The sequence below is a fragment of the Malus sylvestris genome, chromosome 3 (assembly GCF_916048215.2).
Source record: "Malus sylvestris chromosome 3, drMalSylv7.2, whole genome shotgun sequence".
NCBI classification, from domain to species: Eukaryota; Viridiplantae; Streptophyta; class Magnoliopsida; order Rosales; family Rosaceae; genus Malus; species Malus sylvestris.
In genome coordinates, this window is record NC_062262.1 from 16,174,022 (window position 1) to 16,191,738 (window position 17,717).

The window sequence follows — 17,717 nt, forward strand, 5'->3', positions numbered from 1 at the left end:
CCACTACAGTGGTTCCAACTCGTATGCAGGCGATATGCCGTATAGGTCACTATATGTGACTCCGGCTAGATTGATTGATGGGATAAGAATATATATGTGACTCCGGCTAGATTGATTGATGAGATATGAATATGCCGTATAGGTCACTATATGTGACTCCAGGTAGATTAATTGATGAGATATGAATATGAGATTGATTGATGAGATATGAATATGTCGTATAGGTCACTATATGTGACTCTGGCTAGATTGATTGATGAGATATGGATAAGTTGTACATGTCACTAATGGTGACTCCCGACTTATGAGCTAGCATATGTGATAAGATATGTGATGAGCTAGTATATGTGATGAAATATGTGATGAACTAGCATATGTGAGGAAATAAATGATGAACTAATATATGTGATGAGATATGGGTAAGTCGTACAGGTCACCCTAGGTGACTCCGACTTGCGTACTAGTGTGAGTTATTAATCGCATGATTATTTGATATTACTGATGAGATGATGTGTTGTGGTATATTATGATTTTCTGGAAATTACACAACTGTTGCAACGAGGGGTTATAATGTTTTATATAGTTTCTATTAAAATCTTACTTACTGGGCCACTGACCCTTGTCTTGTCTTCACCCTGTAGGTTTTATCAGCTGAGCTTTCTTATCGTCGAAGATTCGTGATGATTCTTAGTATTGGACATCATTTCGAGGGTACGATTCTTAATTCACTCTTCTGTACTTATTTATGCTCTAACATCACGTGTGAAGTGGGTTTATTCCCGCTCACTAGTGCACTCTGGTATTTAGGCACTCTTAGGTTTAAATTTATTCACAATTTTTCCACATCATCATCACACTTTATGGCTTCGTCACCTTCTAGGTGTCGGCCAGCACAACTCGATTCGGAGTCCTAGTGTACATTCCGGGTCGGGGTGTGTCACAATCTCATAAGGATTTTGTTCACATAAGAAGCTTAGGGAACATTTGATTACCAATTTGTTTTAGTTTTAAATTTTCATTTGTTTAAAAACTAAAAACTACATTATTTGGTAACTACTTTCAATTTTCAAACAAATGAAAACTGAAAGCTAAAATTTGTAAACTCAAAGAAGTTGCTTTCAGTTTTTATTTTTTATTTTTTTTTAAACTAAGTATTTATCTGTGGTAAAAAAAAAAAGTGGTTACTAAATGAGTTTTCAATTTTCAAAAAAATCGAATACAACTAAATGGTATCAGATAGCTCTTAATATTTCTAAAAGTTAATTAATACTTTCCACTAAAATTTCCAATCTAAATCCACCATTTTTATCATTTTAAAGGTTGGAAATTTTCTTTTAATGAAATATCTCAGAACTTTGATGTAAATAAACAAGATGAATCATATGCTTTCAAATGTATGCCACAAACATCAATTATGTATGAATAGGATTTGCTTTCATCAAATTTGATCACACAAGACTGTTCAACGAATGTTGTAATTTCGTACATGAGGAAAAGAAAACTTCCTAACAAATTATAAGGGTATTGATGTGTATGCAACGTTCATGATATTGAGGGGTTGTTATTTTGTTATATCCAAAGCAAATCAAGCTTAATCATTCTCTTTAGTATTTCTTTTATTTTTGTGACTGTGTAGATAAAGATCTTATCTAAGGTATGATGGTCTAGTTTTCTTATTTTGTCTAGCTGTTGATTACTCTAATTTTGTTTTCAGTTTTCAATTCTTAGCTACCTTCAATATTTTTAATTAGTTACTTGATGCAAACTAGAGTAAATACCAAACCAAATTTTTTTTTGGTCAAATACCATACCATACCAAATTTGAGGCTTGCTTCTTGTGCGTAAGAGTTGTAATTCTTTTAGGACAAACTATCATATTCCTATTCCTAGGAGTACTATGTGTTCACTCTTGTACTGAATACTATGAAAAAGTTGTATGTAGAGATATATTAGTCTAAATACAATAGATTATCTATACGAAAGGAAAACAAACCAATAACATCAATTTGCTTAATCAACGGATAGGTAAATATGAGGCTACATTGGACTTGATTTTCAAAGCTCTTCTTGTATAATTGTCTTCTTAAATTTCTTGTTAATTTTAGTACTAAGCAACCATTCACATCAATCAAAAGTTTTTTTATTTTTTTATTAAGATTTGAGTGGTTAATTGGTCAATTCTCATGGAAACAGCCTTAGTTTTCTCTTCTTGTACTATTATTAATTTTATGTAGTTACTTATGTTTAATTTATCTATTTCGTAAATAGTTTGAACTCAGATCATATTATGCGTCTGAATTTGATTCTAAGATAATTTGTTTGTTTCAATTTTCTTTTTGTTCATAGAAAGAAGGCTTCATAAGTTAATCTAGTTAGATTGAATCTATACCAAAATTTAACAATTTTGAACTTAATGCCTAGTTGGGTGCACCACATCCAACCATCGTCCTACATTTCCTCCTCTAATTTTCAATGGCATGGTGAGGAATATTCCAGTGGTTCATTTACAGTAGCCACCTGTTTTATAAGACAATGGTTGGCTCCCATCACACAGTAGTCTGATGCCTCATCTAAATATACATTAATATATAATAAACAAGCCTTTCATATTTGATGGATGCCGACTGCTAGTGTTTGTGGAGAGTTCCATAATCCGATAGATTTTGTATCGTCTTGGTATAATTTTCTTTCCCACGTCGTGTTTATTGGCCATGGATTTGTGGTCCCACTGCGCATACGATGGGAAAGGACTTACATACTCGACGTCACGTTAATGTTCCATGGTGTTTCAGGAGAATGATATAATGTTATTTCATATGTATATCTTTTTTCTTTTCTTTTTTTAATATAAAAAGTATCTTACTATACATTGACGAAAGAATCATCTCCCTCTTTATACATCTTTGGTACCATGTGAGGCGGCAACATACTTTTGATCAAATGGGACACCAAAGCAGAGTCAATAGCTCCAAAGAATGCATTCATTGGAGTTCGAACTTGGGATGGGGATTCCAGACCTTAATCGCTTTCCACTGTACCAACTTATTGAGGGATATGTGTATATCTTTATTTACATGAAATCGTGATACTGATTTGAGATACCACTACAATGGTAACTTAAATTAATAGTATGCGAAAAACTCGTTTGTTGACAATTTAGATTTTAATTTTCACATTTTTACTTGAGACATGAGGAAAATAAAGAAGAAAGAATGGAAACAAAATCTAAAAAGCAAAAACAACTTAATATAGTTTTCCGTTATCAATATGTTTGCTTTCCTATTACCTTTCTTCTACATACCTCCAACCAACCTTCTCCCACTCTTCTAGACCCTCATTTTTTTCATGTGCTTCACCTCTATCATAACACAAAAATAAAAACCAAAAGCTAAATACGAAATGGTTAACAAACAGGTGTTAAAAATTTTTAAATTTCACTAAAATTTTCTGGTAGATTTGTGCATCACTCCTGATCAAGTTCCCATTGATTGTTTAATGATAGATAACGTTAAGAGGGTCTCCGGCCATGCACTGCTCGTGGGCGACTGATACTAGCATAGTTTCTGAAAGTGAGAAAAATGGTTCCAGAATTCATTTTTACTGACCAAATGAGAAAATAAAAAGAAATGTTTGATCACACTCATACATCAGGAACCACGCCAATGGAGATTCCTATTAACAATGTTGGTTAATACTAACAAATCATCCATGAAATACGAAACAGGTTGTTAAGCAAACCACCACCCAGCAAGACAGAAAACACATACATGAACAATGCACACTCTTCCCGGTCTTGCAAATCATCCAAACTTTATATTCACACAATGTCATAGAATCAGTTAAATCCACAATTGTCGGGTCGAGCTTTTCTTCACCGCCAGGCTTCAATCCGCTCCATCGTTCAATCTATGCGACTCAGAGTGCTGATTCCCCTAGCCTTCTGAATAGGCCCTGTTCCGCGTATTACAGACTGCTGTTCACTTGGTCTTTTAGGCACCATTTTGATATTTGAATCACTCGATTGACCAGGCGCGCTCTTAGAGAAGTCGTGCGCTTGAACTTCAGAAGTCATGTTGTTGACTCTGCCAGCTTCCATTTCATTAACCAACGAGTCATCTTGCACCACATCATCGCAACACCCACTGACTTTATTAGAGTTGGAGGAACTTCCAGATCGAGGTTCTTCCGTGAACACCGACTGCTCTTTCCCTTCAATAAGTTTGCCAATACCTTCCTTCAACGATTGTGAAGGGCTCTGGTGTCCATCCTCATCAGAGGGTTCTACATAGCACAAAGGAGGCTCTACAACAAAATCCTTCCTTTCGCGCAGTGTCTTCAAAATAAGTGTTATCAGGAAGTTCATCACTTGGGCTGCATACATCAATGCTGTCAATGGATCCGCCATCTGAATCCAAAAAACTCAGTTAATATCCGTCAACGCTCCAACCATTCAGTAATCTGTGATCCTCGGTGGCTCATTGCTGTCAACATTGTATTTTTATGTTTTACTTCTATTTTTATAAGGGATTACAAACTTAGTCAGAAAAAATTTAATGACTTTCTATGTATGTAAAACTAGAGCAGTGGGAGGCGTTCCGCTGACGGTTTACACCTACGTCAGTCATATAGTACAAAGCTTAGCCTACAACATATGACATAGTAACATCTTCAACATTAAACAAAAAGAAGATGAGAACAAAAGAAGATGAGAACTAACTGGAAATTTAAAAACTTATTACATGTACCAAAGTAAAGAACGAAAATAATACAGAACTCATACGTGCAGCGAAAGCATGTATTCAAGTCAGCAATTTGATTACAAGAAAGCCTACATGCAATCTTTCAGAAGATATATTAGAGCTCGTTTGGATATGCTTTTAAAATGACTGAAAGCACTTTTGGTGAAAATTTTTGTGGAACCAATCCTTGGTAAAAATACAAGTAAATTCTGGAAAAGCACTTAAAGTCATTCCTGGAAGAAGCACATAACTGGTGCTTCTTGCAGAAAGCACTTTAAGTGCTTTTGGAACCAAAAAACATTTTCTCTAAAAGTGCTTTTAGTCATTTTAAAAGCACATCCAAACGAGCCCTTAGTTATACTTGCCACAGTACTGGTATATCAAACGCACTCTTCAGGCAAGACAGAAAAAACAGGAAACTAAACACACCTGAGTCATGTTTGGTGCAAAAACCATGGCTATGTTGCGTGCATTCATCTTGTTTAGATGTTCCTGTTGGACAACATCAGCCATAAGGTTAATGACCCAATCCAGTAGAGAAACTTCAGTCGGCGGTAGAAGCCTCACAAGCTGGGAACAGTCATCTTCTGACTGGCATTGCATTACCTGCTCAGGCGATAGAGAATCCAGAACCCCGGCTGGGAGTTCCCTAAACCAAGCCTAAAAAATAAAATCAAACATCAGGTGAATGTATCAAGAATAAAGATGATGCAGGATGAAGTAAACAGCAAGAAAGCACTTTTCCTTATGGCTGCTCACAAAAATCATGGATAGGCGTGGGAGTCACAACCATGAGAAAACAATTGAAGATAACATTCAAGTCATGGGAACTCAATAGTCCTAGAATTTCCACCAAACTCAAGAGCAGCATTAGAAAACGTGCACCAGAAGAAAACTAGACAATGAAGTTTGACTTGTAAAAGAAATGTAATGATTGCGATAAAAAATGCACTGATTACAAAATTAAAAGTGAATGAAAATCCAAGAAGTTTTGACTGTGCAAACTAAAATAAGGACCTTAGTAAAGTATAAAGAGAAGAAGATGTAGAAGAGAGACCAGGTAAACAGAAGAAAGGAAGCGAAGATCAAAAGGGAGCCCATCTGATTTCATAATTTCATAAATCAATCTGTCCCACAAAAGTTGCACCATAACCTAATTTGAGAACAAACTCCTTTGTCAAAACTCTAACAAAATCAAATCAGTAATCGAAACCTTAATTTACTTCTAAACAAACCCTTAAAATATGATAAAAGGTCTCAAAATAGTAATAATTCTTTTATATTCTTCATCACTTTCCCTGGACCCCAGCTAGAGGAGCTTGTCTCCTGCGAGTTAATGTTCTGGTTGAGAACAAAAAATGAGCATGTGATGCTGCAAGTATATAAACTTCAAAATCATTCTTGAGCACTTCCATTCGATATCGAGGAAAGGTATAAAAGATAGCGACAACTGACCAACTATACCTGGAGTTAAAGCAAGCGCAACAAAGGAGGCTCAAGGGTTCCTCGACAAAACAACGATCAAGCTCCCATTTGTCAACTGTTGCGCCTTAATTAAGTTCATACTGTGCTTTTAGCATGAGCCTTTGTGGTTTTTACTTTTTAAATGGAATTCACAATAAAGTTAAACACGTTCTGAGTAGAAGACAATTCACAGAGGCACATAAACAACAAACACAGAAAAAATTATCCAACCCTTTCATCTTCCATAAACCCAATCTGAAAAATAAGAAGGATTTGAGAGAGAGAATGAATTCCCAGTGAAATGTTTTTCTAAGGGCTTCTATAAGGGCATCTCCAAACCATAGTGGAATCTCACCTGTTTTTCCATTTAACTTTATTGTTTGTCCCTGACTTTATAGAGCCAGTCTGAAACTCCCACTTAATCAAATCCCATAGACAACTCCCTTGAAATTGAATCACTAATTGAGTACTGCTAAAAGTCTGAAAATAGTTAAGTAATTATCGCAGGACCTTCATTACCTGGACATTTATTTAGAAACTATATTCTAAGCAATGTAAAATATGGCAATTTGAAAATTTCTTTTTCACAAACTAACTACGGAAATACATTTAAATTTATACATGTTGATGCCAAAATTAGATCAACCATTCCATTCTTTGTGCCTTGAACATTCATTAAATCAAGGGGGAAAGTGGGATCATTGAGGTGGACAGTGTAGAGTCAAGTCAGCCAACGACCCCAACAATCAAATCAGTCAAGCCAATGTGAGAAAGCACAGAGGCAGAGATTTGGCTTAGCAAAAGACAGTGAGCATACACTACTCTTCAACAGCAATGTGGTATTTATAGGATTCCTTCTGATCGTTCTTGGTCCTTTCCTAAGAGCATATTTGGCAAAAGGTGACATCTACACTGTGGAAGAAGATACTCCTTGCTTTCAGGGCTGGCTACCCTACTCCCATGGTAGCCTACACCTGTGTTTGCCCACATTACAAACCATATGGATGTTGTATCTTGAAGATAAGCTGAACCAGATTACAAAGGACCTAATAACTACCCAGAAACGATACATACCAGGACATCATCGAACTTAATTTTCCTGTTATAATTGTCATTCTATAAAAGAGGTGTTTTTTTCTATCAAGATTCATCAACCCAACTACCATGATAATCAAAGGTCTAATGTACACATAGAAACAGTCATAGCATGACAAAATTAAGCACAAAATTAATGCAATGGCCTAGAATAGTCAAGAACTTTGTGACCATGCTATTCAAAAAGTGGTGGTACATGTACCAAGGTGGCAAGGGTGGAGGTGGATCACAAAAGCAGCATCAGTGGTGACTTTAACGTAATGCAACACTTAGAAATCATGGTAGAATAGGATTTCCTTTTCACTTTTCCTTTATTAGGATGAACTTCATAGACACGACACCTGTATTAAATAATATAGGACGCTTTTGAACTCCTTGCTCTACATTGCAACATAATAATGTACAATGCGGCTGCCAGTGTGTAAACATCCATATAGTTGAGGGGCACAAAAAGCTGATTATTTAGACGTACTCAAAATCCATTCCGCCAAAAATGGTAAAGGGGTCATCTACAAAACACGTCTTCTGCAAACGAGTTCGCTTTAGTTATATAATATAAAAGATTCTAGCTTTGTATGTTTCATTTTATTCAGATGTATAACTGCAATGGTTGTGTGAAATAGTGTAAGATTGACACTGGAATTAAGAGTTTTAAAACAAGCTGACAAAAGCATACACTTGAAGTTCATTGTTGAAGTCTTAAAACACAGAGTTATTTAAGACACATTAAATTCATATATACATTGAACTTCTTTTGGGATTTTTTTGGCACGTAATTTCTGAGAACTTGAAAAGGAAATAATTAGTCCAAAAGAAGCTATTAAGTACAACCCTTTTTGGACTATCCTAATTCATCACTCAGATCAGCTAACCTTCACATATTTCTTGCGAACAAGCATATGCCAAAAATGATGCAATACATTAACTATCAATCATATTCATAACTCTACCTTGATCAGTCCTGCCAGACAGTGTATATCAATGCCTTCTGGTACATCTCCCCTATTTAATTGGTCCCTTACATGCTCCTCTTGACTGTTTTCAGCATTAATTCTGAAAATCCCTTCCGCCTACATGTATAATTGAACAATTTGAGAAAACTTCAGGGGAAATAATATAGAACAGGAACTACCCCATATCACACGGGAAATACAACAGATGAACCAGAACTATAGTTTTACCAATTCTTAAATCAGAATTCGTGATATGTACCTGGAAAGCATGGAGGGAATAAGTGAATACCTGAAGGCCTCCTTCTGCATATAACCGTCCTTGCATAAGCAAGAGAATTGTTGGCACACTATTACCTCTAGAGTCGTATGACAACTGCATGGACTCCGTGGATACTCCAAAAACAGTTGTACTACATATTAAAAACTTAAAGTCAAGGGATAAACAGAAAGGCAGAAATGTTAATACTTGAATGATACACGTTATCTTTCCAAGGAAAACAAGCACTACCAAGCTTTGAGTCGGGAACAAATAAATTTACAAACAAATAGTTGAGCTCATGTAATGTTGTAAAGGGTTCCTTACACATTGTACAATTGTAAAGTTTAATCTCGTTCACCTGCCATGATGCTGGATGAGATGGAATCCGCAATTGTCAATTTCATTGCCCTTACCGGATTAAAGACACCACCTTGATCAACCCATTGAGAAGATTATACTAAGCAATACTTTTGACCAAGTCATAACTAGACCAAAATCAAGGAGGTCAATAGAACATAATCAGGCAGTGCATGTACCCTCACAATGTCGAGGTTTAATCAAACCCGACCGAACAGACAAAATCAGAAACCGGTTGTAGTGCACCCTCAGAATCTCAATAATGCCATAGCGAAAGAAAACAATACTATAAAACATGCAATAGTTAAGTTCAAGAAATTCACAATATTTTTAATATCGACCAAAACCAAATGCGAGCAAAACCCATCAACCAAAACCAAATGCAAGCAAAACCCTTCAACCAAAACCAATAATTTATCAATCGCAGTAATTGGGTCAAACCCACATTGACATAATTTCACCCAGAAAAGTAAAAAATAAAGTTACCTTGCACTGGGAGGTCTCCTGGGCACTTCGGGTTCAAACTCCACGGGCAAACCCAAGAACCCATTGAACCTATCAAAGGTTACATGTGCCACGTGTCGCACATTGGTTGGCCAGCCGATCTCCATAGCGCAAAGCTCCCTCCTGTCACTCTTGCAAGGAATCAAAGATTTCCTGAAAAAGGTTACCAGCAACGCCAACAGAGAAAGCTGCTCCCTTCTGCGCTTGTCACGGTCCTTCGCCTCACAGTAAGTCGCCGCAGAGTCGCAATCGTCGTCGTCTTCGGTGGGCCGGGGTGCGCCGGATAAAGAAGACGGGGCTGCGCAGGATAAGGAAGAATTGGAAGGAGGAGAGGAAGAGGAAGAGGAGCAGGGTCTTGGGGAGGAAGAAAAATGGGAAGGGGAATGGAGGACCTCAGTCATGGCTGGCAACGAAAGCAACCCTTTTGCTTTAACTCGATTAAAAAACAAAAGAAAGCGTTTTCAAAGATTGTTTCTTTGGCTTGGTCTTGTTCAAGGTTTTACAGAGGAGCGAGCGAGAGTTGGATGATAATTGGATTGAAAGAAAAGGGAAAGGGTCTCATTGGGGGAGATGAGCAATGTGGGACGTGAGTATCATTAACTGAAATAAATATGGTTCCTTTTGTTTTCAGATGGTGGAGAGAGAGAGACACAGAGACTTGGTGATTTGGTGGGAAGTCTTGAGAGGGAAATAAAATACGGTTGGGGTCGGCATTAAAAAATGCACGATAATGCTGAACTTTTGTATTAATGAAGACATCAAGAAAATGAGAATTGTAATTAGGGGGTGATTAGGAGAAATTATTAGGTCAATGCTGTCATCCGTGATACTTCCTTTTAAAATTTGACATGTGAACTTTTTTAACACAACTGAATTTATAATTTACATTCTAATATTAAATTAAAGATACATCCTTCGCCATCTGAATTATGCAACACCACACTCTGACGTCGGTACAGACACGTTCTTCACCCTCTGGGTTTTGACCATGGTATAAAATATTGATGATATCGGAAATATCGATAGTCCATAAACACGGAAATTTCGATGGAAATATCGGAATATTATCGATATCGATAAAAATTGAATAAAAACCACGGAAATTGTAAGAAAAACTTGGAAATTTTTATTGAAACTTTGCAGGATGTTTATTTAGTCAATTTTCTATTAGTTTATTACAAAAAATTGGTAGGAAATGCATTGCATGATGGATTTAACTGATTTAAGTTGATTATATAGTGAGCTGGCAAACATTGTAAGTGTAGAAAATATGTAGTAATTAATGAAAGAAGTTTAAACACATCATAATCATTTATATATAATGAATTAGTACAATATTTTATATTTTATACATTGCATGGTAAGATACATGAGTGACTTATATGTAGAGTAAGTGTATTGTGAAGAATAGTCATCAAATGATAAATCCCCAAAATAGTTTTGCATGTAATTGTTAACATGCCACCATATGGATCCGAGATTGGTTGACGTTGTCCATAAGCAAAATCATTTGAAGATTGAGTCTCGGATTCTTTCCATGAGTCGCTCGATTCCATCCCAACATGAATGGGATATGAAGGGTAGGGAAATGGAGGTTTTTCAATCCCAACAAGAAACGAAAAGGTGTAATAGAGGTTTTTCAATCCCAACAAGAAGAGAATGGGATATTAAGATTGAGTCGCTCGATTCCATCCCAACAAGAAACGAAAAGGTGTAATAAAGGTTTTTCAATTTTCGAAGGGTAAAAAAATGTGTGATGATCTGATACTCCACCTCTGAGAATGTGAAAAAATATCACGCGTGACACACGGTTTTGAATCTTGATGAAACCACCATTATTTTTGTCTTGTCAAAAATTGTACAAGTTGTAAAAGTTGAATTATTTGGATGCTTTTTTTTTTTTTTTCACAGGCCACCACACACACACACACACAGAGTCAGAGACTCTCACACGCCACCACACACGCACACAGAGATCACACAATCACACAGAGGCCTCAGCCTCTGGATCCTTCTCTCTTCTCCTTTCTCCCTTCTCCCACACACACGCACAGAGACCTCAGTCTCTCGATCCTTCTCCCACATGGCCTTCTGCTCCTCCCTCGCCTTCCTCCTCGTCCGGGTCTTCCGCCTCGTCAGCGCTGTCTCTATCTCTCATAACCTCTACCTCAAGTCGGTCATCCCCATCGGCGCCCTCTACGCCCTTCGTAGTACTCTGTCAATGGCATCATCATCACCATCTAAACCTCGTTTTTCTCTCCCTTTCTCTCAGTGCAGCTAGGACAGTGGAAACCATGAACTCTTCGGCGAGTTCTCTTGATCCTTTTCCGGTTAGGTAAGCCCCGGGTTACCTCAATTCATCTTGGATGTTGTGTGGTTGAGATATACTAAGTTTTATCTCATTTTTTTAACAAGGTTTTAGAACAAGATCGACCCGGAGGAAGGCACACCAGCTCCGTGTGAGGCCGTGAGTGTCGAGGAATTTTCCGAACACCTCCAATCGTTTCACAGCAAACGGAAGTTATAAAAATATTCCTCTTGTCTTGTATTTCATTTTGATACTTAGAATGGAGTCTAAGGTGCTCTTTTACAGTCGGCCAGAGCTATAGAAGCTCCGGCGTTCTTCTCCGATTCGCACCAGCCTAAAATATCACGATATTTTGACAAAAATTCAGTTGATAAGTGTGAAAATATCGCTCTCACAAAACCGATATTATCGGCGAAATATCGCTGATAATATCGGTATTTCAGACCATGGTTTTGACCTCAAAGCCCTCGAATCACAAGCCAAAACACAAACAATTCTTCGAAATTTTGAAATTTGTTGTGAAAAAAAAGTAAAAGTAGCAAATCAAATGAGGATCAATTGGGAGGAATTTTGTTAGGATCAGACAGAGCTAGAGCCAAATCGTTTATACATAAAATAGGACCAGACCGGCAGAGGAAGAAGAGAGAAAGAGGATCAGACTAAGTTTTTTTTTTTTCAAGTATTTTATTTATTTTTAATTCCTAAAATTATAAATCCAGTTTTGTTAAATAGGTCCAAATGTCAAATTTTAAAAGGAAGTATCATGCATGACTGATAGTACAATATTGCCTAATAATTAGGGGTGGGTTCAAAAAACCGAAAACCGAAAAAAACAGAAAACCGAACCGAACTGAAGTCGAAAAAAATCGAACCGAAACTGCCAAACCGAACCGAAAAAAAAAACCATATATAAATTCCTTAAAAATATGTTGGCGTCAAGGTTTTGAACGCCTGACCTCCAAGCTGGGATTGTTGCTTTAAGCCAAATGGACCGTAAGCTTTGTGTTGTTATAATTGTACCAATACGTTATTTATAGGTTTCTAACATTTAATGTTTTATAAAATTTCTTAAGTTTACAAACCCTAGCCGTCGCTTACTCCCATTTCATTTTTCACCTTTTCTCAGACACACACACACACACTCTTTCTCTCCCCTTCCGTTGCTTCCTCTCTCTCTCTCTCTCTCTCATCTTCAGTTTTACCTTGGCTCTAGCTTTGCTTCATCAGTCTCTCTCTCTCTCCCCCCCTTCTCTCTCTCTCTCCTCATCTTCAGTTTTACCCCCGCAAGAGAAAAAGAGACGACATGGTGGCTCTGAACCAAAGTTGTCAATCTCCTATCTTCGTTTGTTGGTTTGATTTATTTTTCAGTTTATGGGTTTTTAATTTTATGGTTACCCATTTGAATTTTATGTAATTTAAGGTGGAAAAGTTTGTATTTTTCTCTGAATATGTTTTGGAATTTTCTAGATCTATTGTGGACTTGACTTTGAATTTGAATGTGAGCATGCGATATTGGAGTCCGATTATGGCATTTAGACGAACCCATTTGCTTTGTTTTTGTTTCGATCTGCATCGATCAGTTAATTTGTTGAATTATTTCATGATTTTGCAAATTTTAAAGTTTTAGAATTTTGAATCCTGGCGATGTACATTTCCTTAAAGAATATATCTTTCTGTATTTGCTGATATATGAGAATTGGGAGGTTGATAGGCATTAGGCAAGTTCCTTCCATTTACATAATTTTTTTTGAAAAAAAAACCGAACTGAAAAAAATTAAATCGAATCGAAATTTCGGTTTGGTTTCGGTTTTGACAAAAAACCGAACTGTTTCGAACCCAACCCAACCCTACTAATAATTTCCCAATGAGGGCAACTTCGATGGAAGATGCAAAATGGCTTAAAATGTGTATTTTGCATTTTTGGTTGGTCGGAAAACCTTTAGTGGAGAGAGATGTAAAAGATATATTTTGACTAGAAATGAAAATAAAAACCTAAATGTACATATTTATTTTACATCTTTGGTGGTGGGTCCCTCCCATTGAAGTGAAAATCTCATCTAACTCCCAAAACTCTTTCGAGGCCAATTTGAGACATATAACCATCATAATAGTTAATTAAATTGTTTAATTAATTATTTTTCCATGTTAATTAATCTAATTAATTATTCTAATTCTTTTGCTGGATTTGAAACTCATCTTTTAATCTACCTTTTTGTGATTACAACAATGATCATCTTTGAGGATCTCATAGACCATGAGAGATGCCTAGTTGCATATCATGGTGATTAATGTACTAATTACAAGAGAACCTATTCCGTTGTAATTACAATGTAATGCAATCATTCTCTAATACAATGCTCTCGATCACATTATTTAGCTTATTTTATGTCAAGTGCTTAAGTGATCACATATGATTTAACTCAGTAGGTTTGGAACTTCATTCTAAATCATGGTGCTTTGGGCAACGACTTCTGAATCACGTTGATAAGCATTCTCCTTCAATTGTGAAGATTAGATATTCTTTGTTGTACATTCATTTGCCTTTATGATTAGGTAGTTTAACTCTAACGATGTCATGGATACCCTCTCACATCGGAGTGTCTTTAACATAATCTAAGAATAAGGACCTAATCACAAGACATGTGTGATGCCTCATATCCAAGGATTAATTTGCATTATTGTAGCAATCGAGTTCTTATTGACATGAGTATGTATCTAGTATACATAAATAAGATCTCGAGGAGATCACATTTAGTAAACTTAATCCTTATTAAGCACCTACACACTTGTCTTAGCTACTCTCGCTAATGACTTGAGACTAGACAATTGTGTAGACATAGTGTGTACCAATCTTATTGGAGTATATGATATCCACTCAAACAATACAACGTCCAGGAACAATGTTTAGGATAAACACATATGAAAAATGTCTTTTTAACATTATCTCAAGGGTGAATTGTCAATTTAGTCCCTAAATTATCACATGAGTGAAAATTAGGTCCCTAAACTATTTTTTTTTTCAGAAAAATGAATTATAAAAATTTGCCAATTACATCCTTAGTATTATATTCAAAGCTACCCTATTCAATTTTTCGTAAATTTTAGTCACATTACTTGCATGTGATACACATTAGGGGGTAGATTGATAATTTTTCATAAAGAAAGGAGTTAACTTTGGAGGGTAAATTAGACATTAGATTCACAACCTATATGAAATGTTAAGGAAAATGTTAAGGGCTTATAGGTGAGAAAATAACTATATTACATTCTAAAGTGTGTCAAGTGACTTAAATTGACAAAAAAAATGGATAAAATAGTTTTGCATATAATAGTAGGGATGAAATTAGCAATTTTTAATGAATTTAGGGACTCATTTTACAGAAAAAATAATTCAGTGACCTAATTTTCACTAGGGGGATGGTTCAGGGACTAAATCGGCACTTCACTCTTATTTCAAAGTTACATCTTACACATATATATAATCGTTATACATGGGCTCACTAATGATATTGCATTGGTAATCTGTCTATTGCGATCTTGCCCAATGAACAGATTATGGACTAATCCTTGTTTTCCCTATAGATTTGATTGATTTTAAGGCATATTTCCAACAATCAAGTGGGATAATCTTTGTTGAAACGGTGGTGTATGGGAATGATGCTCATCCGTTGGTGGACACGGGGAATCTCGTAACTTCATGACCGTGGGGGAAGCTAAAAGACTTGGGTACAAGTCTTGAAAGAAGGTGAGATGAGAGTAATGAAATAGTCTGCCATCATGATTAAGGGAGTAGCTCGTGGAGTGAAGCGACACCTTGGCACTTGGAGGGGGAGGTGGATTTCATTGTGATGACAATGGATGACTACAACGTCATGTTGGACATGGAGTTCATGGATAACATTCCCCATTACTCATACTATGTGCATTGTACAAGATAAAACAATGACTTGCATGGTGCCGTTGATGAGATCTACTAAGCTAAAATGAGAAGTTCATGTCCGCCATGCAGTTTACAAGGTCGTGGAAGAATGGTGAGGTGATCTTCCTTGCAACGATGAAGAAGGATAAGCTCGTGGTGGACATCTCCCCAGTCCCTAAGATTGTGCATCTCTTAAAGGAGTTTGGCAATGTGATGCCAAAGGAGTTGTTGAAGAAGCTACCGCCAAGGATGGTGGTAGACCATGCCATCGACAATTGAACTAGGTGTTAGGCAGCCAACCAAAGCACCTTACCGCATGTCAACTCCAGAGTTAGAGGATTTGAAGAGACATCTAAATGAGTTACTCGATGCTAGATACATCCCACCGACTAAGAAAATTAATTGAGTGCCTGAGCTTCTCCTTCAACTTAGTTCCGGCACTAGAAGTACGATTAAGAGAGGTACGACTACTATGTCCTGTAAATATAAAGGTAGTGGGGAGCCGAAAGTTATTGATATCATACTCTTGTTGTATAGTTTGCATGAAGACCTTATCAAGAATTTTTTTTTGGGGGGGGGGGGGTGCAAAAGTTATTAACATCGTACTTTTTTGTATGCTATGCATGGAGACATTATCAAATTCAGAATAGGAAGTAAAAGGAAATGAAACACCACTGCTTGTTCTATTCAGTCCAACAACTCAAAACAAACCCAAAAAAACAACTTTTAGGTTACATTTAAAGGGAAAAACCAATTGAAGTACTTGAAAATTAGCTTGAAACCTAAATTACTGAAGATCATAACATTATGCAATTGCAAGCCCATCACCAGAAATTGAATTTATCAGTCCAAGATTAAAAACAAATAAAAATTTCATAACCCAGGAAAGCAATTGACAAAACTCACAAAGAATCCCAAAACCTCTAAGAATACATAAATTTTGCAGTATTTTGTAATACGAAAATAGAACAAAAAAGCGTGATCTTAACAATTTAAAAAATTCCAAGAATCCACAGATCATTGCAAAACCAAATTCATCGTCAAGATTAAGAGCAACCCAATAACACAATAACAAAACAAACACAAATCAACAATCCCAAATCACAAATCCTGATGCAATAAAACCTTGCCTACCCTGCTAATTTCTCAAAATTAAAACCCTAAATAAAAAATTAATCCCTAAATCCCTAATTTGTAAATCCCTAATTCAAAAGCCCTACATTGTAAATTTGGTTATAAATATGAAATTGGTTACCTTAAATGGCTTGAACATCGGAGGTAGAGCAAAGAGAATTGTTAAGAAGGCATGATACAGTGTGCCAACGTTCGTATGGAAACAACTTGCCTTAATTCGAAGACCCAGACCCTAGCCGCTTACCACTTGAAATCGATTTGTTGGTGTAGACATCGAAATTGCGGTGAAATAAATGTTCACCAACGCATTAAAATTTTGACGTGTCAAGGCATACATGGCATATGCCACGTGTCATACAAATTGTACACATGATGTGTGACTCAACAAAATAAAAAGAAATACCCTTGGAGGATTACACAAGTTTTTCTTCTCATTTTGGGCAATGACAAGGCAAGCACATTTCAATCCATTGAAGATCAAAACAAGGTTTTCTTCTCATTTTGGGCAATGACAAAGCATGCACATATCAAGTTTAAAATGATATTAAGTGGAAAATTAGGCCATAAAATTACCACTTCAAGTTTAAAATTGTATTAAGTGGGAAATTAGGCAATGGTGCTTGGAAAAGAAAAAAATATTTTGTGGTGGTGATTCATTCTCAAAACCTATAAATAGGCTTCTACATCAAGGTATCATAAACCAATTCACAAATACATTTCTCTACTCCCAAAATGGAAGAGAATACTCCCCACACATTCAAAATCCTTGAAGCTTTGAAACTCTAAAGCTTTCAAGCATCCAACCTCCCAAATTCAAGCAAATCCCGAAGGATCAAGAAAGCCCTCTTCGTTCTTCGTCAAATCCTCCTTCAAGATCAAGCCCCAACGGCCCTTGAAGAAATTCCTCCTTCAAGATCAAGCCCCAAAGGCCCTTGAAGAACTTCCACCAATTCAAGATCAAGCCCCGACGGCCCTTGGATCAACA

At 36.4% G+C, this 17,717-nt stretch overlaps 1 protein-coding gene across 3 annotated transcripts; it reads right to left on the reverse strand.

Moving 5' to 3' along the window:
* Window positions 1–3,582: 3,582 nt before the first annotated feature.
* On the reverse strand, window positions 3,583–10,183 carry LOC126617462 (rho GTPase-activating protein 1-like). 3 transcript variants are annotated; one of them, XM_050285517.1, is made up of 6 exons: window positions 9,354–10,183; window positions 8,511–8,661; window positions 8,249–8,368; window positions 5,346–5,399; window positions 5,169–5,231; window positions 3,583–4,405 (listed from the first exon to the last, which is right to left on the reverse strand). In XM_050285517.1, the coding sequence occupies exons 1-6, from the start codon at window positions 9,770–9,772 to the stop codon at window positions 3,902–3,904; spliced, it is 1,311 nt and encodes a 436-aa protein (XP_050141474.1). In that variant the 5' UTR covers window positions 9,773–10,183; the 3' UTR covers window positions 3,583–3,901. The 3 variants fall into 3 exon arrangements, with proteins under 3 accessions (XP_050141474.1, XP_050141472.1, XP_050141473.1); XM_050285515.1 differs by having other exon boundaries at window positions 5,169–5,399; window positions 9,354–10,181; XM_050285516.1 differs by having other exon boundaries at window positions 5,169–5,399; window positions 8,541–8,661; window positions 9,354–10,178.
* Between the last annotated feature and the right edge of the window lie 7,534 nt (window positions 10,184–17,717).